We start from the raw sequence: 26,394 nt of genomic DNA, 5'->3' as shown, positions 1-26,394 counted from the left end.
CATGGCCTGGCTTAGCTTCTTTCCACATGGAGTGAGGCTCTGGATCTGAGAACTTTGTCATAGACAAAACAGCACTGGAATGCTTGTTAGCACTGGTGAAAACCCCTGGCTAGCCTTTCCATGACATGACCCTTGCAATTATTAAAGTGAGAAGCCCCGGTGCCTGATTTTGTTTTTAATACATTATCCAGCACAGAAAGGGCCAGGTAGTGGATACTGCTAAACAGTTACCCTTAGTGCGAATCAGGCAAACCGTATAACCACTAATATCCTCCTGGTAGTAAGAGGGTCAGGCCCCTGAATATGTGAAGATCTGCATGTAGTACAAATTATATTGTAGATCCCTGCTCTTCAGTCTTTCAACCTCAAGTCTTTAATGATCATGAGCTAATGCAGTAGGGAAATCAAAACGAGGTATTAAATACTGTCTCACTAGGCCCTTGGATTCCATCTGTCTGCCCTTGCTGGGACAGTGTGCTATCTCAGTCCCCCCAGCCACACTCTCTCAGAGGAAATCTCCAGCCACAAAGTGACAGTGATACACTTGTGTCAGATTCAGCACTGCTGAAAACCAGACACAACAGAAGCCCAGATACAAACTATCATCATTTCATACAGTAAGACCACTGAAGCAATACACTGCTTTACACTCAGTATACACAAGCGCACTGCTTTATACTTCTCACTGGTACGCTACTGGGAACTTCAATACAGCAGATATTTCAAGAAAAACACTTTTGTTTAGTTATATGGATGTATATGTCAAGTATACATATACATCCAGTTTGTAGCATCTCAAAATGCATCAGAAATGTTATGTTGTGTTTTAAGTCCAGTTTAGCACATGTGCCACCTTGCTGGTTTCTGTGGTTTTTCTAGACAGAATGTAATGGTTTTCAAGCCTATCGGTTTCACCACATTTCTCTGCTCCTTCAACTATAGCCTTAAGATGCCAATGTAACCTTAAATATGTGGGTTTGGTTTGCTTGTGGGTGATATGATTGCTTGTCTCTTTCGTGGTAATTTGGTAGCTGATTAAAGAAGCTTATCAGAAAAAAGTTGAAAAATCAGAGGCAGTATATCACTCAAATTAGGATAACATCTGATCTGCACAAAATATGGTGCTTTTATTATTTAAAGATTTAACAAAAAGCCTTTTCATATCATTATCTGGTCAAATCGTTATACTTTTTTCATTCACAGAGCATTAGAGAGCCTGAGGGTGTCAGGACATTAATAAGCAGCCAAGTTGAAGACCACTCTTCAAAGAGCCCTACCACAGAAACAGGAATTAATCCCTGCCACTCACATGATGTCAGTGGGAGGAGCCAAGCAGATGAAGACAGGTAGATTCGCCATCATGTTGCATTTCTAGATCACACAAGGGAAATGTGAAAATAAACAATAACACCTACTTACTGTACAGTGTATCAAGCAAATCAAAAACATCTCTTCTTGCAGAAAAACATCTTTCTTTCATTTTAATTCATACTGTCTAATATTTAAAGCACGCCTTAAATCAACATACTGTGACATTTTTAATATAAAATGGGGTCAATCATGTTGAAAGCCAACAATTGCAAAGTCAATAAAATCCATTAAAATATTTTGATTGATTGATTGGTTTGTTGATTGAATGTCATTCTCTGTTTGTACATAACTAATATTTGTACTTTACAGTAAGAAACATAAGACTGAGTCCCACACTGCCTTCTCACGTGGAAACTCACAACTCCAAGTCCAGTTACAGAAATTCACGGTTTCTGCAGATAAGGTAATTAGTGTGCTACTGTACATACTGTAGCTATATTTCACGCCTGGGATCTAGGCTTCTTTTTACTCATTAATGACGTAGAGAATCGTAGAGAACGATTGTGGGAAATTGATCTCATTAACGTTTCTTAATTGATATTTACATCAAAAGCTGCATGCACTGTAATTCAGTGAGACAGTGAGACAGGACTTGTCCACATAAAATAAAATGAACCAAAATACATTTTCCTGATGTCCAGGCATAGTCTTTGCCTCATAGCTCTCTGTCAGTTGTCTGTATGTTCTTTTTTTAATGGCATGAGTAATATTCTACAATTTAATTAAATTAAGTAATAATTATTTGCAATAATAGACCCATAACCGATTACTGAAAAAGCTGTGGAAAGTGGAAATTAAATTTTCGTATTTTGCTCTTTCTTGTGGTAACCTGTTTCTTATGGAGTGTGGCTGTAAGTTTCATCTTTTGTTCCATTCTTTTCCTATGAAGACTCTGTCATGGCTGAAGGACAATGTTGCTATGGCAACCCACCTCTGCTGCGCTGTCGGTCCCGATGGCTTTGAGGAGGCCAGGAGGTGCCAGGCCGCCCTGGAAGAGGACATCCTGTCAAACAGGGCAAGAATTGAGGTGGTCCAGAAGGTATGTGCTCGGCCACATGCTGAGGGCCAGAAATCACCGTTGTTTTTTTTGTGCATCATTCTGTCAAACAAGAATTTGTTCTTCGTGTAAACTTGGTAATCCGAGAAGTGCTCAGAAATATTTCCAAATCTCCAAGCTACAAGAGCTTATTTAATGCAACAGAAAGGTCTACTTTTATGCTTAACTACCAGTTAAGCTTAATGAATTTAATAAGGGTAGGAATGGAACAAAGTTTCGTGGGGGCTCCCAAGCTCCTTAGCCAGTAAAGGCACTCATTCAGAGTTATGCCTGAGCCCTGCACGTCAGCCATCAGCGGTCTTACACAGGACTACATACAGTAGATGGCTGGCCGGCCTTGAGTTTTCCCCAGTCTGCTGCACAGCAGCGACCCCTGTGACTCTTCCAACTGAAGTGAATTCTTCTGCTAGCACTACAGGGTTCAAAGTGCGAAACACAGGGGGCTACCCTGCACTTTTCACAGGCCTGAATACCCAATGTGGTGCCGCGATGCTCGTCTTAGTAACGTTGTAGCGGAGCTAGTTTGGGCACGGTGACATCATCACCCTCCCTGCGCGTCGCAGGGACCTCAGCCACCTGGGCTGAGGGAGGTCTCTTTTAGCTCACTTGGCTGGTTCCCTGCTGCGTTACACCGGAGACCGGGGTTCGCGCCCAGATGTTGCGGGACGAACCGGCAGGGTGGAGCGGCAAGGGCACGAGAAATAATTCTATATGCGTTGTGTGTATGTGTAGTGAACCATGTGTTGACTTACATATACTGTAGGAGGGAAGGAGCCTTGTGCGAGCACAGCACCCAGGCAGTGCAAAGATTGAAGAGTTCCTTGGCCAGCTGGACGTGCTCTGGGAGGAGCTGAAGAAGAGACACCAGAAGAATGCCGTGGTGCTCCAGGAATCAGAGAAACTGGACTTAAAGGTGCAGCCTGACTCCCTGTCAGAAAAGCAAGCCTTTGCTAGTGTGGACTAGAAGCTGTACTCTAGCTATTTCATCACAGAAATGCCACTTTTATCATAAAATAATGACTGACTTCGAAACAAAATTGTCTTACTGGCTATGTCTGGTGATTTCACAGTTTCAGAAAGTATGCAGAGCTTACGTTTTCTGTCCATTTTCTTTCCGTTTCCCATACATAGCTTGGCCCAAGTGTAACATTCAGTTTTCTTTCTTGTTGCTGACCGAGAGCATGTCCATCTTTTTGTCTGCACTTCTTCATGCGTCATGGGCAGGCGCAGAAAGTCCTGAAGGACCTGAGCAGCTTGGAGGCCTGGCTGCAGACGGTGGAGTCGTCCATCCGGCAGTCCTCCCTGGAGGGAGACCCCGAGTCCGTGTCAGCTGCAGAGAGGGAGAGCAGCCTTCTGGAGAGAGAGGTGGCCTCCAGAGGCCTGGAGCTCAGGGTCCTGCGGCAGGAGGTGGACAAGCTGAGTGGCAGGAGGCACGTCCATACCCAGCAGCTGGCGCGCAGGATGGACGAGGTGGAGGAGAAGTAGGTTTTCTCTCCCGGGCTCCCTGGGGTGCAACACGAGAGCAAGAAGAGGCTAACGAGCTCAATCAGAGTCAGGCGGAGATGCGTCGGTTCAGCTGCAAACCTTTTCAAGTTATTCTCTGTGTGTCGGTCAAAAAGTGGGAGGTTAGGGAACGCTGACAAATGCAGGTGAAATAACACCTTAAAAAATGGATTCAAAACACTCCTTTCAAAGAATAATATTTTGCCATTGCAGTGGAGTCCTGTTGTGTTTTGAGCTGAACTTGTGAAAGGTGGCAGTTCTTCAGCCATTCACAGACTGTCTGAGTGCCAGGTTTTAAGATACATTCCTGCAAATAATCTTCTGGGGCCAGAGTCTGTTTTATTAACATCTGAGGTATTTTCAGGACACTTGTGAAAAAAGAGTGGATACTGTAAAACGTACAAAAACACATTTCAGCAGTTACCGCTTTGGCGATTTTGATCCTAATTTTTAGGTTTTTCTGGCATGCTTTTATTTCTCCCAGTTTATGTTTTGAATGGATGCTGTGTCTCTCTGCATTGGTTGACTAACGCATTGATCATCCACACTCCTGAAACCTAAAACCTTTTGCGTTGCAGCAGGCTGTTCAGTTCCTCAACCGAAATTGCTGTAGTGGCCTGAAATGACCTTTATCGCTCCCGCAAATACATTTTATATTCAATGGATTCAGTGTTCCACATTTTTATGTGTTTGAAATCACAGACTTGGGTTTGGTCTGAGAGATTTCCTTCTTGCAAAGTAAAGCTGCACTGGACTCCTTGTAAAACTATATGATGTGGGCAGCTTTATTAGATGTACCTATGTCTATAAACACAACACCGACTCTGTTAAAGACAGCAAGCCTACCAAAGAAAATAAAGAAATGGAAAAGGTTTAATTTATAAGTTTCCACGGAGGACTTCTCTGTCTCTTTTTTCATGCCTTCTGAGAATAAACCCATACAGGTATAACTTATACTTGCAAATGACAAAAACATGTGAGCTCTTAGTAAGTTAATAGTTCCTTCTTAACACGCATCTTGTAGTCTGGGTCTGTGAGCAAGGGATGATTGTTGTAAGCTTTCTTTTTTCTGCATTACAAATGTCAGATCTCCAAGCATAGACCTTCTGTCTGGATGCTTTTTTTAAAGCTTCAACAGGATTCCAGGGGCTTTCCAGTCTCTGCTTGGGCTTCTGTCATTGAAGTGCTGCAGACGTCTCCTCATAATTTCACTCTATTTAGAAAACGGGTAACACATTGCTAATGAATTCTGACTGAACAATGCAGGAACAGTTCCTTCCAGAAGTCTTCAGAGTCAGAGTTGAATTTCTTCTTGTACAATAATCACTCCTTCAGTAACAGACCTGTGATTCAGGTCTGAGGGCGCTGATTTATACCAGAGCCAAATTTGACCTCTGGTTGAGTGAAAATATGAATTGTCGCTTTTTTCAAGCCTTGTGAATCAAATACCATGAATTCCAGGAATCCTGTTTCCCTTGCTGGATTGCTATGGGCCCTTGTCTGTTCCTCAGGTACCGGAGTGTGCAGGAAGCTCTGAAACAGCAGACCTCAGAGCTGCAGGATACTCGCATGCTGACGGAGTTCCTGGAGAGAGTGGAGCTGGAGGAATGTCTGGAGCCCAAGAGAATGAGCTCCGTGGACTGCAATGAACAGGTGGATACTGTGTTACGTCGCCTTCAGTCGTCAATGAGCTCGCCCTACATGAAATACACTGGGGCCCAGCTGCCAAACGTTGCCATGCTACTTTACTGAGGAATAAGCAGAGGGGCTTTGAGAAATCACTTGAATAATGCAAAACAACTCGTAAGACATATGTATTGCAGTACCTTTAGATTTGTTCCTGCCAGTAGTCTGAAGCAAGACTGGTGTGTTACACTTGGACAGTTTAGCATTCTCATTGTCTATATTCCAGAAGTAATCAATAAAAACCATAAGGTGCTTTAGTATGTGTTTCATGAGGACATAATGAGATGCAAGAAAGTCTAATGACTTTATATTAATTTATGTTTATTAAAAGGACACAATAATTAGTAGATGTAGGGTAAAGAGAATAAAAGTGTGTACCTTCCTGCAATATTTTAAACAGATTTGCATTTAAATTTATTTTGGTTTTAAACGGCAAGACTTGACTTCTGCCATTCACACTTTTAACATGATACCTGTTCCCTCAGTTTATTATCTCAGTAACAGACTCGAGCAATAACAGCTCTTACTCCATAGTTGGGTTTGTGGAGTGGTAGTTTTTTGTACCTCAAGGACAAATATCCAGAAGAGCTCATTTTTATCTGGATAAACAGACTGGAAGGTTCACAAGTTCTGGCTTCTGGTTTGGAAATGTTTGTATTTGTGCATGAAAAACTAAAGCTGGCCTTCTTTCCTGATATAAAACAGCTTCAAAAACCTCAGGACCACTAATTAAATCATGGTTTGACGCAAGGTCAATTTTTTGTAGATGACTTTTATATTATTAACATTATTCTGATATTTCACACCATGACAATACCAGGAAAAAATGCTACTTTGCCACAGCAGTGATCTGCATAGTCACAAAAACATTTCCCCTTTGGCCCTGCTGGGTCTGATTTGTTTGTTTTGTGCTTTTTTCGCCTACATTCCAACAAAACCCACTGAAAGACAGTGAGGAACATGATGTAAAAAGTAAAATACAAAATGCTGGAAAAATAAAAAAGTGCCCGTATTTTGTCCTACTTTTAAGTTGAGCCATGGTACTGTCATCACTATTGTTGTCACTATCTGCTATTGTCAGCAAAGTGGTAGAAAATAACAGTAATGGACGTAGTATTAGAAAACCCAGAACTTTCTGTTGTGATGTCATCAAAAAGTGACAAGGTGATATCTCTTAGGCTCGTGGCAGTGAGCTGCGATCCAATTCCTCACTGCTCCAGCTTTCGGACCCAGCCAGTCAGCTGATTGACAGCATTGCAGACCCTGTGGAGGAGCTGAGAGAGGCAGTGGAGATGCTCAATGACACAGTGAGGGAGAGGGGCAGATCTCTCATCCGCAACCAAGACCAGGGAATCAAGGAGCTGCTGAGCCAGGTAGGCCAACACATGCCCTTTAGGAAAAACATTAGCTCGTGGGGCTCCAGGGAGCTGAAGTCTGCAGGGAGGAAACTACAAGTTCAGATCCAGGCTGTGCCACTGCAAAACCAGTGGGCAGCATTCCTCAGCCACTGGGCTGAAACAGACCAAGAACCACCGAAATAGGGAGCATGGCTCAGAAATGTCCAGTTCGGGCTGTTGGCCTGGGGCATTGAAGACAGGTCTTGTGGTTTAAGCTCATTTTGGTTGTGTGTGGTGAGGAGGAGAGACCAGCTTGATTAGCAGAATTGTTTCCAGCGGCATGCTTGTTTCCATGCTCCGTTTCACGACGGAGTGCAGGGAGTGTAATGGTTATATAACTTCTGAATAGCAGGTAACTGGGGGAACTTAATAGCCTACAGTATATTTTAAAACAGAAAACAGACTAACAATTATGTACTTACAGTGAAATACAATGAAGGAAACCACAGACTCCTATGCACTCTTTAGGTTTTATTTAATGAATTAAGTAATGTTTCAGTTTAGAAGATTTTACCTGCAGGGGTGACCTGGAGGTTTAGATGGTTATGCAATACTTTGTGGTAGTTTTCCTTCCTTGACTTATGTGGCTGGAAATATCACACGCCAAGTGCATATTGATGTTTATTACTATGATTCCATCATATGATTCACTTCTTTGTTATTGTTGTTATTATTTTGGCCAATTACATGAATTGCAAACAAACACAACACAAAAGCAGCTTGATCATTCTGGCCATCATCCAGCTGTACTCTGATGTGGCATGTGGACGTATTCACTCTCCACAGCTGCATGAACATCTGGAGCTCAGTTGTCCCTGGTGCATGGTCATTTACTTAATATACATGAAACAGAATCACGCTTCAGAACCAAGGTCTGAAAACGAGGCTACTGCCAATGTTTAATCCTCACTGTAATATTGCAAACAGCAAAGCCATCATTGTGATGCACATTTCAAATGTCATAATATGTGATGATGAAATTGCAGTTTACAAGTAGTTCAAAGTGCAATATGTACACCTCAGAAGATGAAGCTAATACTCCTGTGACATTTAAGGTTTCCATTACAGGGATGCTATTTAGATAATGTTATCCAAGGACTGGCAGAACTTCATAAGCAAAATTAGTTTGTATAAAGAATATTTTCATGAACTGATTACGCACTTGTAATTGCAGCAAAAGATTAATTGCTTAAATTTTTCCATGTGTTTTAAACACCAATTGCAGACTGTACAGAATGAATCATTAGTCAGTTTATTTACTGCAACAGCTAGAATATAAAGTAGGAGTCCTGTACTCCAGAGGCAGGAACATTATGCTTCTACTAAAAGCCCTTTATAACAGAGGTACAGGAGGAAGGTTTGATCTTAATCTCTCACACTTCCACTTACCTACATATATACTGTAAGTCTAGCTCACAGGTCTGCCCTTTGCATATCTCTATCACATCCCTCCCACCACCCCATCTACACCCTTGCAGCAGCTCCCTAGCTCATTTCTCGCAGTACTGAGTGGGGTGCCTTATCCTTCTAGCTGGGCTGCCATTCCCTCAGCTAGGTGAGTTATTTCAAATACTCTCTACATACATCTTCTCCCTACCGCGTTCATTAAGATCAACCTGAGCTACTGAAAGAAGACATTCCCTTATGTACCACCTGCACTTAGGCCCTTTATACAGAACGTAGAACAGGTAGGGATCATCCCATGCAAAGATCTATGCCTTTTCTCTGTTAAGAAGAACTCCACAGCTGGGGGGCTAAAGGCTAAGAAGCTCAGTTCATGTTTCCCCCAGCACTCAGCTCTCACTGTGAGGATTAATGGCAAACTGTCGAGAAGTCTGGAGCTGCACGTGGACATTCATGAGATGGAGACAGAAATGGCAGTGAAGTGTGAGCCTGACCAGTGTGGGCTGGAAGACTTGGAAGACCAGCAAGAAGATCTGGAGGTACGTGAAGTATGCACACATTTTCACTTCAAGAAAATCATCTTTTTTCTTTTAAAGCTAGTAGATGACCTCCACTCCCTCAAAATGATCAAATACAGTAGATACTCTAATACTCTCTTTTCACATAGTATTTAGGTTCCTGACATAGAATGTATACCCAAAATCACATATAATCAGAACACCCCCCATAGCTCCTCCTATTCCCCTCCCTTGATCAGGTAAAATTAATCATAAGTGTAATAGCATGTGTATGTAGTTTATAGTATTATGAAAACAGTAATATACGAAATATAGTACTATACAGTATACAAAATACTCTTTTAAGCATGGAATAATCCTATTACTTGCTCTGATGAATAGCTGATCACTATCAACTCATTCAAAATCTCAATTTTTAACTCCAAATCAGGCACTTTTCTTTCCTTTGCCCTTCATACTGTACTTGTTTATTTCCGCTTTGTACTTCTTCTCGGTTTAGGATGATGACACACGATTAAAAAAGCACCGATAAAGAAAGCACCCGCATACTAAAGGCTTTGTATTTAGTACCCAAAGAGTACTGTAGCTCAGCTGCATGCTGCACCAGATTTGAATTTGTGAAATTTCCTGCATTTTATGATTTTCATTCATTTTTTCAGTGCCAACTGCATATATTGTACACAAGTCTGTGTAAAAATATTTTGGGTAAAATGCAAGTCTACTTAATTAAGAAATTGTCTGTCGAGACATAAACATGTAAAACCAACAGGTTGGAATTCAGGACAGTGTTTCTCCCTGCAACGTTTTTCATTCCTTGGAACAACCCTGTTGTACGCTGGTACTTTTTCAGTGGAGATCCCAATTAAATTTCCAAGTTCACGACAAAAAAGACATTTCAGCACAAACTTAGACGGAGCCAGTCTCGGTTTTTGTTTAGGGCTACATGATGTAAACTCTAACATATGATCCCACACAGATTGCGAATAATTTTATTATTCACAAAGGATTTCATTGTGTGTGCGTGTGAGTTTGCGTGTGCTTGAGGAGAGGGGGGAGGGTACGCTGTATGAGTCATATTTGGGCCAACATTATGTTTATCACATGCACGCACAGCTGTCTGGATACGATACCATTAAAGAACAAAAATGACCTAATCTTCTACACAAAAATAGAAACACGGTCATTGAGCAACTATCCAATGTACTGTACTGTATATCTGAACGTTCCTTAAAATGCATTGTAAAGCTTTCTCTTATTGAGTGTTAAATGCAATTAATTATTTTTCCTCTTAAAAAACTGTCAAAGCAAACAGTTACAGGCCTAGAAATTTTTAAGGCATCTGGATCCTTTTAATAGGTACCGTTTAAAACCCTAGGACGTGTATACTTTGTGGAAGATTATAAAAGCACACTACGCAAGACATCAGCAAAATCTGATGGAAGTGAGGAGAGGTTTTCTTTTATGCTTCTCCAATGTTTTCACTCTGCAGATTGACTACGAGATAATCAAGGAGGAAGTAGATGAAATGGAGAAACTGGCTGCTCAATTAGAGGAGCTGTGCCCGGAGAAAATGCAGGTCCTGGGTGAAGAGGTTCGATCGACACTGCATGTCTGGGAAGAGCTGGGCAAGAGCCTTACAGAAAACAGAGCAAGGCTCCGCCAGTTTCTGCAGCTGCAGGACTTCTTCAGAAATTACCTGGCGATGATGTAAGTGACAGACCACAAGATTGATGTGCTCCTTTTATTGACTCAAGACTCCATCATGACCTCATCCTGCAATAAATCTTTGGTAGATAACAACAAACCACAGGATATCTACCATGGTGCATGCAATTTAAGCAATCCATTATTTATTTTGTTGAAAGGATAATTTTTTTTTTATAAATCTAAGATAAGATTACGATATTAGAATACTGTGCATTCTTTGTGCACAGGAAATATCATCAAGTTATGTCGCTAATAGATAACTAGGTTATCCGATATGTGCTCCTTTGTAAGAAAAGGTGAAACCCAGGTCATTTCAATCTATGATAGTTTGAGTCTTCTCAAAATCCACAACAGACTCCATTTTACCTCTTGCAGTTCCTGGACAGAGGATACCCGAGCCTGCATCTTCTCAGATACCACTGTGCACCCTGGGAAAGGCAATCAAATGCCTGTCATAGCAGAGCTCGATAAGAAGATTGAGCAGAAGTTTGCAGAGTTTGATGACCTGGCTGCTGCCGGACAGAAGCTAATTGATGAAGAGCACCATTTGACTGAGATGGCAAGTTGGGGTTCAATCAATCATATCAGCCTTTCATTTGCTATAGAGCCCTTCACAACAGTTAGTCATACGGTGCTTTACAGATTTGTAAAGCACTTCACAATATTGTGAATGTCGCCCATGTGGCCATGGAGGTGAGGAAAACAAAAGGCCTCCGGTGGGAGTAAAGTAACCCCTGAGGGTCCCAGGCCTGCTGGCTGCCCCCCTTCCAGGCAATGAGATAGAGGTGAATTTATCACAATACATCATGAACAGTTTCTGCAGCTTCAGGGGCTGGGATCCTGCTGTGCTGTGTCTGTCATCTGGGTTATTTGAGTGAGGTAGCTGAGGTTTCCTAAGGCCTGATTCTGCTACCTTGGGTTCCACAATACTGGGTCTGATGTCACTGGCTGTCAGGACATACATGCTCAGTGTCAAAACCCAGCGCTGGGATCCAAGCAGTGGGAACATGAAAATGGGAAAGTAGGTTACTGACTGGTTGAAAGACCACCGGCCATCATAAAGTAATATAATAATTAATCTATTCTCAGGAATAAGTGGCAAAACAATGACATTTGATCCTTTTAATCACTGTAAAAGAAAGTTTGCACTAAAAGTAGAGTAAAACAGCATATTATGTGTAAGTGGTATTAACTATGATCCCTTAAGTTTAAATATTGTATAATATATACTTAATAAAACTAATAAAACTAAACATTTTTAAAATAGTGATGCAAATAATAAAGGAATTTGAAGTAATAATGCAAATAATTAAGCATTGACTTCCCCTGCAGATCAAAGAGAGAACAGAGGAACTGAGGAGCATGCTGGGATGGATTCTTGTCCGCTGGAGGGCACAGAAGCACCAGAGGAGTTGTGGGAAAAGAAAAGAAGAGCCAAAGGGTGATGTCATTTACTCAGAAGCTACAATATGCTCACCTCAGCAACATCAGGTAAGCCTGGAAGACATTAAATAATGAAGTGTTCTTTCTCCTTGCCTTTAATTTCCCACAAGTCCAAAAGTGGCACAAATATTAGAAAAGAAATAAAAGTTCCATTTTCTCAGTAATTTGTATCAGTTTTTAAAGAATGACTCTTTAAAGTGTAAAAATGAATTTGAAAAATATGGCCCATGTCCCTCAGACCAGAACAACTATACCTTCTTACTTTTTGCATACTAACCAAAACTTTTCCGCCAACATGACAAAATACATTTTAAAACATTTTTAAAATAGCGTACTAGTGTTTTTTTTCTTGTTCTTCCTGCAGAGCCTCTCGCCCCAGTCAGAGCTGCCTCTAATGGCAAAGGCACATTTCAAAGGAGGCCAGAGGCAAGCAGACTTTGAGGCCTGCTCTGGTCCTGATGGGTCCAGTATCCATGGTGACGCGGTCAGTGAGCAGCAGCCTGAGGCCTGCTATGAGGTGATGGCTCAGATTGGTCAGAAGAAGAAAGGTGTGAGCTCCCCTGTCGGGGCTCCGCAGGGCCTGCTGTCTGCAGACTCCCCAGAATCTCCTTTCCTCGTTCTGAAAGAGCCCAGTGCCCCATCCCTGGGCGGCACAGTCAACCTCATTCTCAGTTTTGGTAAAAAGGGGGACAGTCAGCTGCAGGTTCAAGACCCTGTGGAAGAGGGGGAGACCCAGGAGCCTGTCCACCGGGTAAGTTCCCCAGCCCCAGGGCAGGATGAACGTGTTCGTCATCAATGTGCACCGTAACATGCAGGAATTACATGCACGAAAAGAGAACAAGCTTTCTTCTATACTCATATGACCAAATTTTCCTTCTACATTTGTGCTGTTTGAATCTCTGGAGACTCATGGGATTCAGGAATTTGCAGGCAAAGTTTCTAATTCTTTTTTCTGTTCAGTCTAAGTTGTATAGGAAAGAGAGTCAGACAGCTGAAGGCTACCATCATTCTTATTTTAGAATTTCATTGGTTTGAAGCACAGGCTTAAAAATATTATTTTTGATTCTGAAAAAAACAGCTGCGGATGATATTATGCTCCATTAGGTGCTACAGTTCATGGGGCACTTGACATGAGTTCAACTGAACCTGGGAGATAGAAATGGAAGGGCAGGACTCTATGATCCAGGCACTGCAGGTTCAAGTCTGGATGATGTCACCAGCCAGCTGTGACCAGGATTCTGAAGGGGGCCCCTGTGACACGGACTGCTGCCGGAAAAGGAACCCCTTCTTCTGCAATTGCTGCTGAACTTCCACAGTACAGGCCTGTACTGCCTGTGACGTGTTAAAACTAGACAAGGGTGTGAAGGTGGGCAGGTTTGGGGGAGCCTGCCTGCACTTTCTCATTCCCCGTGTGCATCTGCAGGCTTTGCAGCATGAAAGACATGGAAAACACACGATTGGCAGTTCCAAATCTGGTGATCGTTTCCCAAAAAAACTTAATAAAGAAAAAATAAAGACAAGTGGGACAAAGTGTGAGCACATCTTTTTGGTTGCTCTTTCTTGGCAGAAGCAAAAGTTCTTAAAGAGAGTTCAGGATCTCCTGTTTGGTGTCTGGTTATGTTTTTTTTACCCTGTAAATTTGACATTTTTCACATCCTTTTTTTCCCCCCTTTCAAATGACCCTTCATCCTTCTACTGTTTTTGCTTTCTCCTTCTCTCCCTCTCCTTCAGCCATCTGAATCTCAGTCCTCTGCCTGTAAAAACTTTTGGAAGCGCTGCCAGGGGCTTTTGGAAAATACTTTTGGTAGTTTAAAGAGAAAGAAAAAGATTTATCAGCAAAGTGCTGAAGAGGTAAATGGCGTGCACAACTGCATGTTGTGTTTGTGAATGCATGGTGGTGCTGTATGACAACAAAGGGCTTGAAGTTGAAGTCTTACTAACACGCACCACAGATTTGTGCAGCTCAGACGTGTGCCTGCTCAATTAATGCAAAGAATCATTTGCAGTGGGAGCTGGGGATGTTCCCCCCCCTTTTGCAGAAAACAAACAGGTCAGCCATCAGTCACGAAGGCGTAATGTGCCAGAGTAAAATAAATGCCTACTGTATCTGTGCTTGCAGCATCTTCAAACTTGAATACTGATCATCACTGTATTTAAAGGAGTTCATAATGAATGTTCAGGGCTATGATAACACCACTATCCACTATACCATTATTTACTGGAGCGGAAATACTGATCTTCAGACTTTCTCAGCATACTCTGCTTTGCTTAAAGAGCATCTTCACCATCCTCACTGCTACCATCAATGCAGCAAACCCTTTACCTCATTCTATAGGGGTTTCCTCCTGCCTTGTGCAAATGGCCAAGTTGTTAAAGCCAAGCTATTTGGGCAAAAGCCAAATGTATATAATGTATAAACACTTGATTTCTTGGTTTGCTGGGACAGGCTCTGGCTCCCCTGTGACCCTGTATTGGATCAAAAGTATGGATTGACGTTATTTCTTGGGGGTATTCTCATGACAAAGCTGAAAGTCTTTTTATCAATATATTCTTTTGCAATGATCTATACTGAAAATGGCACACACATCAACAGCATGAGCAAAAACTATACAAACATACATACTGTGGCCAAGAGACTGTGTGGAGATCACAAGAGGCAAATTCACTTTTTAAAAATGAACTTGGCAAAGAATGATTGCAAACACTTTCAAGCAGGTAATGGAAAAAGAAGAAAAAGATATTTCAATAAGAAAAAAAAATTCTTTGATCAGCCCATGATACAGCCTGGCAACATTTGCACTTAAATAAGAGAATTTAATAATATGAAGCCAAAGAAAATACAAAGTACAATTTCAAAGCTAGAAATTGTTTACTGAAAGATGTGAAAATGTTGAGTGGCGATTCCAGCAAAATTCCTTTGTGCTTTTTGGAACATTTCCAGGGAGATAAAAATCATGCTGTTATTCTACGAGTTTCAAATGTATTCAGTTTCCATTTTCTCAGCGAAGCAGCTTCTTACATATACTGCCTTTTGGAAAAGGTCCCCTGGGATTTAGATTTTATATTTACTGTCTACTCATGTTTAGCCCTAAGAGGTCTTTTATCTTGTGATGTGCATCATCAACATACCTTGCAAATATTTCAATTGTTTGCTCCTTGCCTTTGTAAATTGAAATGGTTAAATAACCTGGATGGACATAAACAGTGAAACTGATGAACAGTGGGGACAAAAATTGTATTAAGATACCTAGGTATTATATGATATTGTGGGGGCTTTGATTTTAAAAAGATACTTTCTAAAGTTCATGTAATACAAAGGCATATGGACTTTGTAGAACAGGACAAGAACTGATCATTCAGGACATCGAAACGTACTGTTTTCTGTGCAATCCAGTGATTTTGTTCCAGCTCCAAAGGATGAATTTTGAGACATCCCAGAACGTTAGATTGGGAATACATGTCAATATGCACTGGAATGGAACATGCACATCTTCCTTTTAATTTCCCTCTTTCGTTTAAATTAAAAAAGACTGTCCCCAGGAAATGTGAAGCTAAAGGGAAATGGCTTTTGCTCTGTGGTTTCATGTCTGACCGCTTCTACGGCATTAAGGCAGACGGCTAACTGACTTTCCGCGATTTCCTCTCTGTCGGCTTTCAGTGGGTATTTATGCTGCAAGGGAGCTCAGCAAATGACACAACAGGAAAAATATAATAGGAGAGGATAGAGGGCACTCCCTCAATGTAGTAGCAGGTCCCTGAATCTGTGAGCAGTGTAATTATCGAAGTACTTTCCTTCTTCAACCTTGCTGCTAACGTCAAGGCCATGTTGATTTTATGCATTGTGGTACAGTGGTATATAGTGCAGCTTCATGCTTTAGTTCCCATGAAGTCTTACTTTGAAATGCTTTCATGCACAACTGGGCTTGACTTGGCACGGCTTTTTGAGGAAGCCCGTTGTGGCACCGAATGTACTGTGAACTTATAAATTAGATTCCAGGACTGCTGTAAATGATTTATGAATGTGGGCCGCTGTGGCAACATGAGATTAGTCATGCAGGTTAAAGGTCAAACCATTACAGCTGTGTATTAACTCATTTATACACCATGTGATTTCAATAAAACACTGGTAAATGTACTCATATAGCAAGTCTTGAGGCATTTACCTAGTACTTTATTTTTAGTGCAGAAAACACTGCAAATAGGTAATGTCCATGTTAATTTAGTAATTTATGTCATGCAATTCTTACTGGTAAGAAACAGAACACATTGAATTGATAAACATTTCTCCACATTTGGCACTGCACACTGCACTTAAAAGAGTAAGTGCCAATTTTTTTTTTAGCAAATCCAGATTTTGGAGCAAATTGTACTGGGATAAGATTGGTGCATCTTAAAAGGGGATTTTGCGAGGTTTCCACACCTTGACAACGTTACCAGTAAGAAAAAGCAATGGAAATGTTTAAGTAATCCAAGGAATGCAAGCTTGCTACTTAGAGCATGGAGCTTCACAGATAACAAAAGAATCGATGCATCAGTGAGGTTCACATGAACCACAAAGATTCCTTGATCTAATTTTGTTTTTATTGATCTTATTTTATTTTGCTTTTCTAGGTAAGTACCTATCTGCATGTCAAGGACAGCCACAAAGCTATGACACCTGTATACGAGAGCGTTACTTTGCCCCGCCTCTCTAGTAAGGAGCAACCTCAACCCTCCACCTCCTCCATGTGCTCGGTCAGCAGTGTCTCTTTCCACACACTGCCGAAGATCACCTCTAACTCCCTCTTCAGCAGCCTGAAGAGGAGGAACAAGAAGAAGAAAAGAGATGTTCGCCGACACACCATCCAGAAGATCATGGGTGTCAGCCAGGCAGACGTTAGACCGCTGGAGGACAATCCAATCACATATAACACCAACACGTGGCCTCTAAAGGAGAGAACAAAAGGGTCCACAGATCCCAGTCCTGTCAATGGACAGGTTCTTGACTATGTCAAAAACCCACTGGTTAAGGACATTGATGCAGAATGCACTAGTGTTTCAAACTTTGCTCATTCGACATCAAAAAGAAGCACACATCTAAACAAAGATGGCTCCACACCACATGTCAAAAAAAATTGCAGACATGTCTCTCTGGGTTCTGTGCTGAGCTTTGAACTGCCTAAGGACTTGAGCCTCATAAGCAACATCCCAGATCTTATTACAATAGCTCCCCAGGAACAGAAAAGGACGGGTGACCTTTCAAGCAGTAGTGACAGTCATGACCTGTACAGCAGAAATTCGATATCCGAAAGATGTCTGGGCTTTAGCACTTTCAAACAGACGTGTTTAAAACCCAAACTCGGTGAAGAATCTTCACCACACAGCCAAGAAGTGGAAAAGAGTGTAATAAAAGGAAATCATAATTCCCGAAAGGTTAGTTTAGACACTCTCTCAGTGTTGCCCCAACTTTCTGAGAAGCGTAAACAGGAATATGACTCTGCAACCAATAGTCAGGCCATTTTTGGTGGAGACATATCAGACATAAAGTTGGGCCAAATCAGTGATTTACTTAAGAAGGCTGGACATGATTGGGAGGAGCAGGTATCTGCATTGGACTCTCCTGAAAATCTACATAGTGCCAACCAAACGACTGATATACTCAAAGGGGAGAATCACCTTAAACCCAAAGGCAGTGACTGCCACTCTGAACCTGTGTATAACTTTTGCCCGGGTGGCAATGCATGCCAGGTGCTCATAAAGAAACAAGGCATTACAGACATTTCTGGAATCAGCCCTATTGCAACCCCCCACGTGGCCAAGGACCAAAACACTGTCATCAAGGACAGGGAATACTTGGTGGATTCAAGTACTTGCAACATTGGAAGGATTAAGGTCTGTCCCAGACAGCGCATGGAAGCAGCGGATGTTTCCCTGCTGAGGAAAGCTGTTGGGAGACCTTATTCATTCGCAGAAGCAGAAGGCGCGGCCTGTAATGGTGACCTAAGCGGCTGTGAGGCTGGGGTTGGAGCAGGAGCTGGAGCAGGAGCAGGAGCCAGAGAGGAAGCCATGGGCGTCATCCATCCCGACCACCAGCAGTTTGAAGAAGAGGAGGAGGAGCTGGAGGACATCTGGAACAAAACCAACAGCTACAGGCAGAGCATCTGCTCTGACATCATGTACCAGACCCACAAGGAGGAACTGACAGGCTCACCCTCCACGCGAGAGGAGGAATCAGACTCTCGGGGACAAGATGTGTTATACAGGAAACTAATCACTGCCTCGGCACCCAACCTGCTGGTCGCTGAGTTCAGGCTTCCAGCCTCCATTCAGACCCTTCTTGGCTACAGTAAAGAGCAGAGTGCTGGGGAGAAGAGCCCAGACAGGGGCAACAGGCAGTCCTGGGCTGCTTTCCCTCAGCAGGAACAGCCTGACCAGCAGATAGCTCTGGTTAATGAGACAGCTTCTGATATGGTGAAACTGCCTGATGTAGAGGACCAGCAAAAGTATATCTACCAGTATAGAGAGGAGGAGGAGGAGGAGGTGGAGGACACAGGTTGTCTGAAGGTGAGGTCTACATTTATTATCTCATTGACACTAACACTTTGTGCCTGGTGATTCATTCCGATCTGTAGCAGCTAGATTGGGCTGCTGAGAAGGGTGTTGGCACAGGTGTGTCAAAGGAACCACAGCTCTGTTAGCATGTCTGTAATTCACCTGCATTAAGGCCTCATTGACATTCAAGTACACCCTGGCAACAAAATCAAAAAGAGTCATAACAGAGAATAACAAAGGCTCAAACATTAAATGATAACAACAATTATAAAGTATGTATGGTTGATTATTTCCTGAAACAACATATGCATTACCCTTAGCCTCTTCTCTAATAGTGCACACTATAATTTAAAATATATCTCATATCTAAAGTTAAACTAGCGATGCAGTCTGTAATTACTTATGCCCATATAAATCCTGAATTTCTGCTCCATTTCTCTCAGCTCCTGTCTCTTTCAGTAATCAGTTACAAAAAAATGAAATCCTCCAGAAACCCAGGTGTTTTTTATTTTGTACCTTGCTTATTACGAGTCTAAACACAGCGAAATAAAAGTTGTTTATTATACACTGATGAACAGAGATGCAAACGTGTCCACAAAAGGAGAAGCGCTTTAAGTAGAACAGTGTTGTGTTTTGACTTTAACACACATGAACATCTGACCACTCCACAGGACCAATCGGTGAGCCTGCTGTCAGTTCACATGGGCTTGGAGGGTCATGGAAACCAGCTAACCTCCATGAGTCCCGAGTGTGACCGCGCTGAGCAGGGACACATTTCTACCACTGGAGGGCTCTGCAGCTCTGTGGTATGACCAAAGCAATAAGCATGATTCTTTTTTCATCTCGTCCGTTTGTGAAGCCATCAGCATCACAGTGTTCCAAACTTCCAAAATCAAGTTCTAGTATTCTAGAATTCAGTGTTTATCTTCTACTGATTCTACTTCATTTTAATGGTGTTGTAAGTTGCTTGTCGTTTTGAAATATCCACACAGACGCCAACACAAAAAGTCTTTTTACCTGGCAATGTGGATCTTGCAGAGTTTTCAAACAGCATTTTTTTTTCCTTCCTGCATTCTTGCAGAATGAAAACTATTCTGTGTTTTGTACTGCTGCTGATTTAACACACCGTGAAAGCTGCTGTTGGAACCGATTGGCTTTTACTTAATTGTGATGTCAATGTTGGGCACAGAAGATATGGCAGAGCTTGTGAGACTGTGTGCTTTCTGTTTCATATGTGCTGCTTCCAGAACGGGAAGAATCCTGAATTTCAATCGATGGCAGGAACACTGGAGAGGAAGCACAAGCTGCAACTGGGAGGAAAGAAGGTGAGAAGGGAGGGATTGCTGAAATAACACAAGCGCTCGCAGGCAAGAGGAAACTCTGTGTGAGAGAAGACCTTGCTTTGAGGTGGAGGGTTAACCTTTGTCAAGGACTGAAAACAAAACTCAGCCCCAGTGCTGAGTAAAGCACATATCGCAAACTTAGACTATTAAGGACGCGTTATTTCCATCATAAATAGTCATTTTTATAAACAAGGTATTTGAGCCACTATCTTTTGTCTTTTCAAGCATTCATAGACATTTTTGTAAGTTTATGCGATAGCCTTGGTCAAAATGGGATTATTGTGTTTTACCATCACAGGCGGCGTGCAGAGCCTGGAACACATATCATGCTGTGCTGTTTAAACAGACTCTCTGCTTCTACCAAGACAGAAAAGACACACTGAAGGTAAGCTGGGATTCCTAGGGGCTTCTGTATTTGTTAGCAAAGGATAGAGCTATTTTGTAGAGGACACAGCAAACGGCACTGCAAAAGCCAAGCAATAACTTTGGCTGAAGCCCAGTCTTTTCTAAACTAATGATTTACGATTTCTGCAAATCCTCAAATAAAAATCTATGGACATTAGGCGGATTTACTGATATAAGGATCATAGGAGATTGGCAAGACATGTAACCTGACCATCTTTGAATGTTTCACCTGAGAAAAATGGAATATTGATAACCAGTGAGCTCCTGAACAAATCACTGTGTTTGTGTAACAGGGCTCAGAGCACTGAGCGAGTTAGAGAAGTGACATCACTCCCCTCTAAAATCTAGACAGTGCAGAACTCTGCTGTCACAGGATTGACACTGCACTCACTCGCAGCCCGCAAGTGTACAAAACTGAGTTTCAGCAGGGGCAGGGAGAGCTGCTCGTCACACTCGATCTCTTTTATTTTGTTGTGCCCTGTGCAGAGTACCGTGGCAGGACTGCCCCTCAACCTGACTGGTGCTGAGTGCGCTCCAGCTCCGGAGTACACCAAAAAGGCCAACTGCTTCAGTCTCCGGTGAGGACCAGAAAACAGAGGTTTTCTCCACTTTCCCACCCTGTGCTTTCTTCTCCACTCCAGCCTAACTTTCACTGCGCGTTCAGATTCCAGTCCGCATTTGTCAGCCCGGTGTTGTGATCGTATCAGCAGTTCCTTATACAGGAGCGAGGTGACACTTCACAACAACTGGACCAACTCGATCGCTTATCTGAAACTGACTGAATCAATCATCTTTGCAGGCTACGTGATGGCTCAGAATATCTCCTGAGTGCATCTTCCCGATTTTTAATGAAGAAATGGATCCTGAAAATTCAAGCAAATACAGGTATTAGACGTACACAGAAATCCAGGCTTAGCTGAACACGCACAGAACAACTGTGCTCTTCTTAATATGTCACTTTTAACATCAATAGTCTCTCTTTACTCCTTACCTTTCCCCTCAGTCCAGATTCCCCCTTTTACTCTTCTTGAATGGATTAAATGCATCTCCCTTTTTCCTTCTCTTATTTTGTTTCAAGCAATACTAAGTACCTCAATAGTTTTCATTTTGCTGTACACAATGTAGAATTTAGAACAATCTTTAGAACAGTGAAGAGAATCCTGAGTGTATTTTGCTGTTCTCCCCAGGGCTGAGAGAGATCAATTCCTCGCAATCTGTTTTTGGGCACTGTGTGCAGGACTTTTCAGCTACGAAGTAAGACATGAATGATATCACTCTTTACAGATTGCACCATCATGCAATATGTTAAAACTATAAAACACAATTATGATAAATCTTTGGAATCTTAAAATACTTTATATACCAGAATAAAATGTCACTACAATAGTGTTAAATGTAGAATGTTGTGTAATTACAATGTTGTGTAATACACAACAGTTGTAATTATTTCAGGGTGTTTTATATTTTTACATGTAATTTTTACATGTATTCAAGAATCATATTATAAATATATCTGCGATTTGCCATATGTCCATGAGAGGGCAGTAAAGTCCCAAACGGGAATGGACAATCAGACATTGATATACAAAAATATTTAAAACAAAAAAAAATCATACAAATTATACTCTGTGTGGCTTCATCATTATTTGTCTGAATCACTCTTGAAATTCAAATCATTGCTGCAAAGGTACAGTGTAAATGCTGTTGGATGCAGACCGGTCTGGATGTTTAGCGCAGTTCTTCTGTTTCAATGACAGAAACACCTCTTCCTTTCACAGTTCAGGTAGCACCTGCCACTGCAGCCCTACATGCCACTGTCCAAAAGGGGGCGACACCACTTCCTATTTCTCGGGGCTCGGTCAGCCGGCCACCACAAGATCTAAAGAGATCATAGTTCTGACGAGAGACAACCCCCAGCCTCCTAGGCAGCACCATGGGAACTCAGAGGACCTGCTTCCGGCCTTGTCTTCAGACACAGATCACTGTGGTAAGAGCAGGAGAGAATGAGGGACACTTCAGTCTTTTAGCAACTTCCATAAACATTTAAAATGCGGTAATTGTGCACTGCATTATATGCCTCACATACATGTATAATCAATTCATATATACTTCCATGAAGAGTATACATCTCTAACATGAGACAGTTAAGTACAGGAGGGTCCTTGATCTTGTGACTATTATTGCAAAGAGCTTTTGTGCAGCTTGCAAACACAGCAGAAAGAATCTGTGCCACAGTGTTGCACCGTCAGAGGTGCTTTATACAGGTAAATAGGTCTGTTCATTTATTTTATTGCTTTGTGATTTTAGCTCACCTCACCTCATAACAAAAGATTAGTCTACACAAAAGGAGAAGAGGACCTGCATCTTGTTAGAGTGTTAGAGCTCCCTTGTGTGCTGTAATCAAATGTATATGATCCTACCACACTGAACTATTTCTTCACAGATCTCCCAGTGCCAGATTCAATACAGTACAAGCCAGTAAACTATCTAATGCATGAATGAACCACTCTCTGTGTAGCACAACAGAAAGATATTTCCTGATCATACATGAAATTCACTGCAGTGAAGCACAAAGAGAGACAACACACCAGTCAGACTCTTTTCTCTGGCCAGACACTTGAGAGACACTCCCGGCCTACTTTGTTAGTCATAGTTTTCATTGCCAAGGGGCCCCCAGCATTTTGACCTTTCTGTACCTTTTCAGAAGATCACCGCAGCTCCCAGCATCAGCTCGGGAAAGACAAGCTGTCTTGGGCTGGCAGGGAGTCCAGCCCAAAGTCCGGGGACTCCCCTCACTCTGACCACCTGGACTACCTGAGCAACAAGCGCCGCTCGTATTCCTTTACCTCAGGTAACACGCTGCGTTCCTGGGACCGACTGAGGCCCTTCTGACCAGGAGACATGTTTCTGAAGACACTTCCAACCCCGGGAAATCCTTCAGTTCCATCATCATTCATAAATCCACCCCTCCCCTCAATCATACTCAAATTAGTGCAGCACTTGAAAAATTTCTTGCTGTTGCTTTACACTCCACTTCATATTCACACATGCTATAATGTTTTTAGTAACTGAAGGCGACATTTAATATCACCACGTCATTGACTTTGTGAGCAGATATACTCCTTCCCATTATTCCAGCTGTTTTGTAAAAACATAATTTAAATAATAGTAATGTAAGGATTTAAAAACGGAGTGCACATATTTATACCTGTTTGCTTTCTTTCTTCTAGCTACCTACCAGAAAATCACCCCTGTCTCTTTGCCCTCTCGAGCGCTGGAGGGAGGGTCCAGTTACTCTGTGACTCTGTTCATTGGAGATCAGCAGGCAGAACTCCAGAGCTCCCCAGCCCTTCCCGGTTTGAACAGCATGGAGTCAGTGAATCACAAGGAGTCACAGCCTATTAGCTGGAACCCTGAGACTATACAGAGAGAGAGAAACTTTGCCAGTCTGCCTAGACCAAGGAACAAATCAGTCTTCAAAAAGTTTTTTGGAAAGAAGGAATGAACAGCAGAGACTTGGAATACCTCTTGTTAGATGTGGGGGAAAACCATATAACTGTACTTGACTGGTTTGCTGTTCTGGTGTGCAGTGCACATTGTTTCCTTTAAAAGATTTTAGAAGTATTTAAGTATCCTTCAAGTATTTAAAATGACAAAAAATAATTATGGGTTTCTCACAATTGTAATGTTTAGGGGTGGAATGACTGTTTCTTAATTAAATCATTCACTAATTCATTTTTGTCCACTATCAGAAAGCTGCTAATTCCTAGTAAGATTTGCAACAGCTCACAGCACATCCCAGAAGCACAGAGCACAAGGCAGGATTAAGCCCTGGACAGGACACCCAGCCCATCACAGGACACACATAAGCAAGGAAACTTAGTGACACCAACTAGGTTAGTAAGCCTGACTTCTGCAGGTTTGAGGAAAGCAGAGCAAACAAACACAAAACCTGAGGACACATGCAAACTCCATACAGAATAGCCACAATCTGGGATTGTACCTAGACCCTAGGAATTGTGAGGCAGTGTTAGCTGCCATGCCACTGTGCCTCCCAAGCCATAGTCACTCTCTTCAAATTCTTCGGGATTGCACATAATACTATCCACAATTTCAACCAAGTACAGAGATTTAGGTCAGGTGTCTAAGTATAACTGATTTAGTATGACTTATCCACTGCTGTTCTGGTCCACACTTCTTCAAATAGAATAAACTGTTAAACCACAAATAAAAACGGCTAAATAAAAAATGACAGAAAACACCTAACAAATACCATGTTTGTAAATGAAATGTACTCTGAACAGAGGGATGTACATTTTAAAACATTAGCCTGCCTTTAATTCCTGAGGTCAGCAGGACTCGTGAAGGTATTAACGTTCTGATATTTTACTGCTGTGTTTTTTTTTCTATTTTCATACTTTTATATCCAGTTGAAACTAATCTTAGCAGTCAAGCCAAACAGTTTTTATCCTTCACTTTTTTTTGTTGAATAATTTGTCTGAGTGACGCATTTGGGCTGCTGAAGTGTGCTCTATAAGCTGAATCAAAGTGAATTACAGACATAAAGTGGTATGTATTATATGTATTGTATTGTGTATTAAACTGGTATGTAAAGTCCTTTTCTTAATTTTCAACACAATGTCTTCCTATGTTCTTCAAGATATGTTTTTTTTGTTGCATATGTGTTGATCTGTTTTTAATGCCATATGTATAGGTATTGTATCACAATCTGCACTACCTTTGCTATCTTCATACTCAGTTATTTAAAGAAAAGGAAACACTCAATCCTGCTGTAAGTGAAAACACATTGAATTCACTGTGCTGGACGGTTCAATCTCTCACCCCAGGGAAATCTAGAGCATTAGAAAGAGAAGGCCATTCAGCCCATTTAGCAGTTAGTTGCTAATTGATCCAAGGAACCAGTTGTTTCTCAAAATAAACCAGAGTATCAGCTCCATCAACAGGCTGGGTAGCATTCTCCATACTCCCAGAACCCTTTGCATGAGGAAGTGCCTCCTCTTCTCAGTTTTAAATGGACCTCTAAATTGTGTCTGAGTACAGCCTTATCTCAGAAGGCCTGAGTCATATCAGTAAAGAAAATTAGCAGACGGCCTGTATGTTTTGAGGACCTGCACTGCAAAAGGATCATCAGACATCATCTAGGCTGATGAATGCCACTCCACTCTACATTACTACTTGTACGTAGGCTGGAGTAGGTGGTGGAAATGCTCAGGTATACCTGAAGCGGTCCCTGAGCTTAATGGAGAAAGAGGAGGGCAAAAACCTTTAGTGTAGCCCAAATTAATATGCTCTTATTTGCTGGAGGCCCTTTTAGATACTATGTGCTGTTTCACTCCATTAACTTTTTTTGAAGAATACTGAAGTTACTACCAGACCATGTTTCTTGGTTTACTCACATTGTACTTTTCTTGGCGCAACATGGAGTCTGTAATGTGGCATTTTCCAATACTGTATGTCACAAACCAGTGGAATTTTGCAAGCAGATGCAACTGACATTACTGGGATATATGAATCTGTCTAAATCCTGTGGCTTTTGATCCATTTGCACCCATATGTAGATGACAAAAACATTTTGATAGGCTATCTATGAAGACTGTGTTTTTTTTATTCAGCTGAGTACAAGTTGGAATGTCCACTAATAAGATATTAGAAGGTGCACTTAAACACAGGCTTTCTTGTACCCTCCTCATCTATGTAGATTCTGTATTTCCTATGAGTGTTGTAGTGTGTTGAGCAAAGCCACTAAACATGTGAAGGAAAGGTTGATCAAAACCTTATAATAAAGTCTTACCAGAAAGATTAATTAAATGTTTTTTTTTTCCCAGTTAGATTCAATTATCCCTGTTCTCATCCAAAAAAAGAAGAGCTACAATTCCAATGTTTTCTTATATAAAAACATTTTGATCTTCATCATATTTGCAGCAGTTTGAAACTGCTTTTCTCTCTTTCATTTTCAGACGTTAACTGCAGTTACTGTAAAACTCATATTTTTGAATAAATAAAAAAAA

At 41.7% G+C, this 26,394-nt stretch overlaps 1 protein-coding gene across 7 annotated transcripts in view; it reads left to right on the top strand.

Annotated features, from left to right (window-relative positions):
* The window catches only part of LOC107079339 (spectrin beta chain, non-erythrocytic 5), a 49,474-nt gene extending 24,553 nt beyond the window's left edge, over positions 1-24,921 (top strand). For 2 of the 7 annotated variants that reach the window (XM_015362621.2, XM_015362620.2), the window contains exons 12-34: positions 1,204-1,346; positions 1,681-1,774; positions 2,261-2,410; positions 3,192-3,341; positions 3,653-3,909; positions 5,443-5,584; positions 6,796-6,990; positions 8,805-8,957; positions 10,426-10,643; positions 11,019-11,202; positions 11,976-12,134; positions 12,451-12,837; positions 13,818-13,937; positions 16,698-18,629; positions 19,289-19,423; positions 19,865-19,942; positions 20,259-20,345; positions 20,852-20,943; positions 21,165-21,250; positions 21,553-21,619; positions 22,144-22,352; positions 23,070-23,216; positions 23,596-24,921. In XM_015362621.2, the coding sequence (XP_015218107.2) occupies positions 1,204-1,346; positions 1,681-1,774; positions 2,261-2,410; positions 3,192-3,341; positions 3,653-3,909; positions 5,443-5,584; positions 6,796-6,990; positions 8,805-8,957; positions 10,426-10,643; positions 11,019-11,202; positions 11,976-12,134; positions 12,451-12,837; positions 13,818-13,937; positions 16,698-18,629; positions 19,289-19,423; positions 19,865-19,942; positions 20,259-20,345; positions 20,852-20,943; positions 21,165-21,250; positions 21,553-21,619; positions 22,144-22,352; positions 23,070-23,216; positions 23,596-23,870 (5,460 nt within the window). In that variant the 3' untranslated portion in view covers positions 23,871-24,921. The remainder of the gene's footprint in view (positions 1-1,203; positions 1,347-1,680; positions 1,775-2,260; positions 2,411-3,191; positions 3,342-3,652; positions 3,910-5,442; positions 5,585-6,795; positions 6,991-8,804; positions 8,958-10,425; positions 10,644-11,018; positions 11,203-11,975; positions 12,135-12,450; positions 12,838-13,817; positions 13,938-16,697; positions 18,630-19,288; positions 19,424-19,864; positions 19,943-20,258; positions 20,346-20,851; positions 20,944-21,164; positions 21,251-21,552; positions 21,620-22,143; positions 22,353-23,069; positions 23,217-23,595) is intronic. The other 5 variants (XM_015362622.2, XM_015362623.2, XM_015362625.2 and 2 more) reach the window with 5 other exon arrangements.
* The last annotated feature ends 1,473 nt before the right edge of the window (positions 24,922-26,394 follow it).

This window comes from Lepisosteus oculatus, chromosome 17 (assembly GCF_040954835.1).
Source record: "Lepisosteus oculatus isolate fLepOcu1 chromosome 17, fLepOcu1.hap2, whole genome shotgun sequence".
Lineage (NCBI taxonomy): Eukaryota > Metazoa > Chordata > Actinopteri > Semionotiformes > Lepisosteidae > Lepisosteus > Lepisosteus oculatus.
The sequence above is the reverse complement of the archived record's forward strand: the minus strand, read 5'-3'. Positions and strand labels throughout refer to the sequence as shown.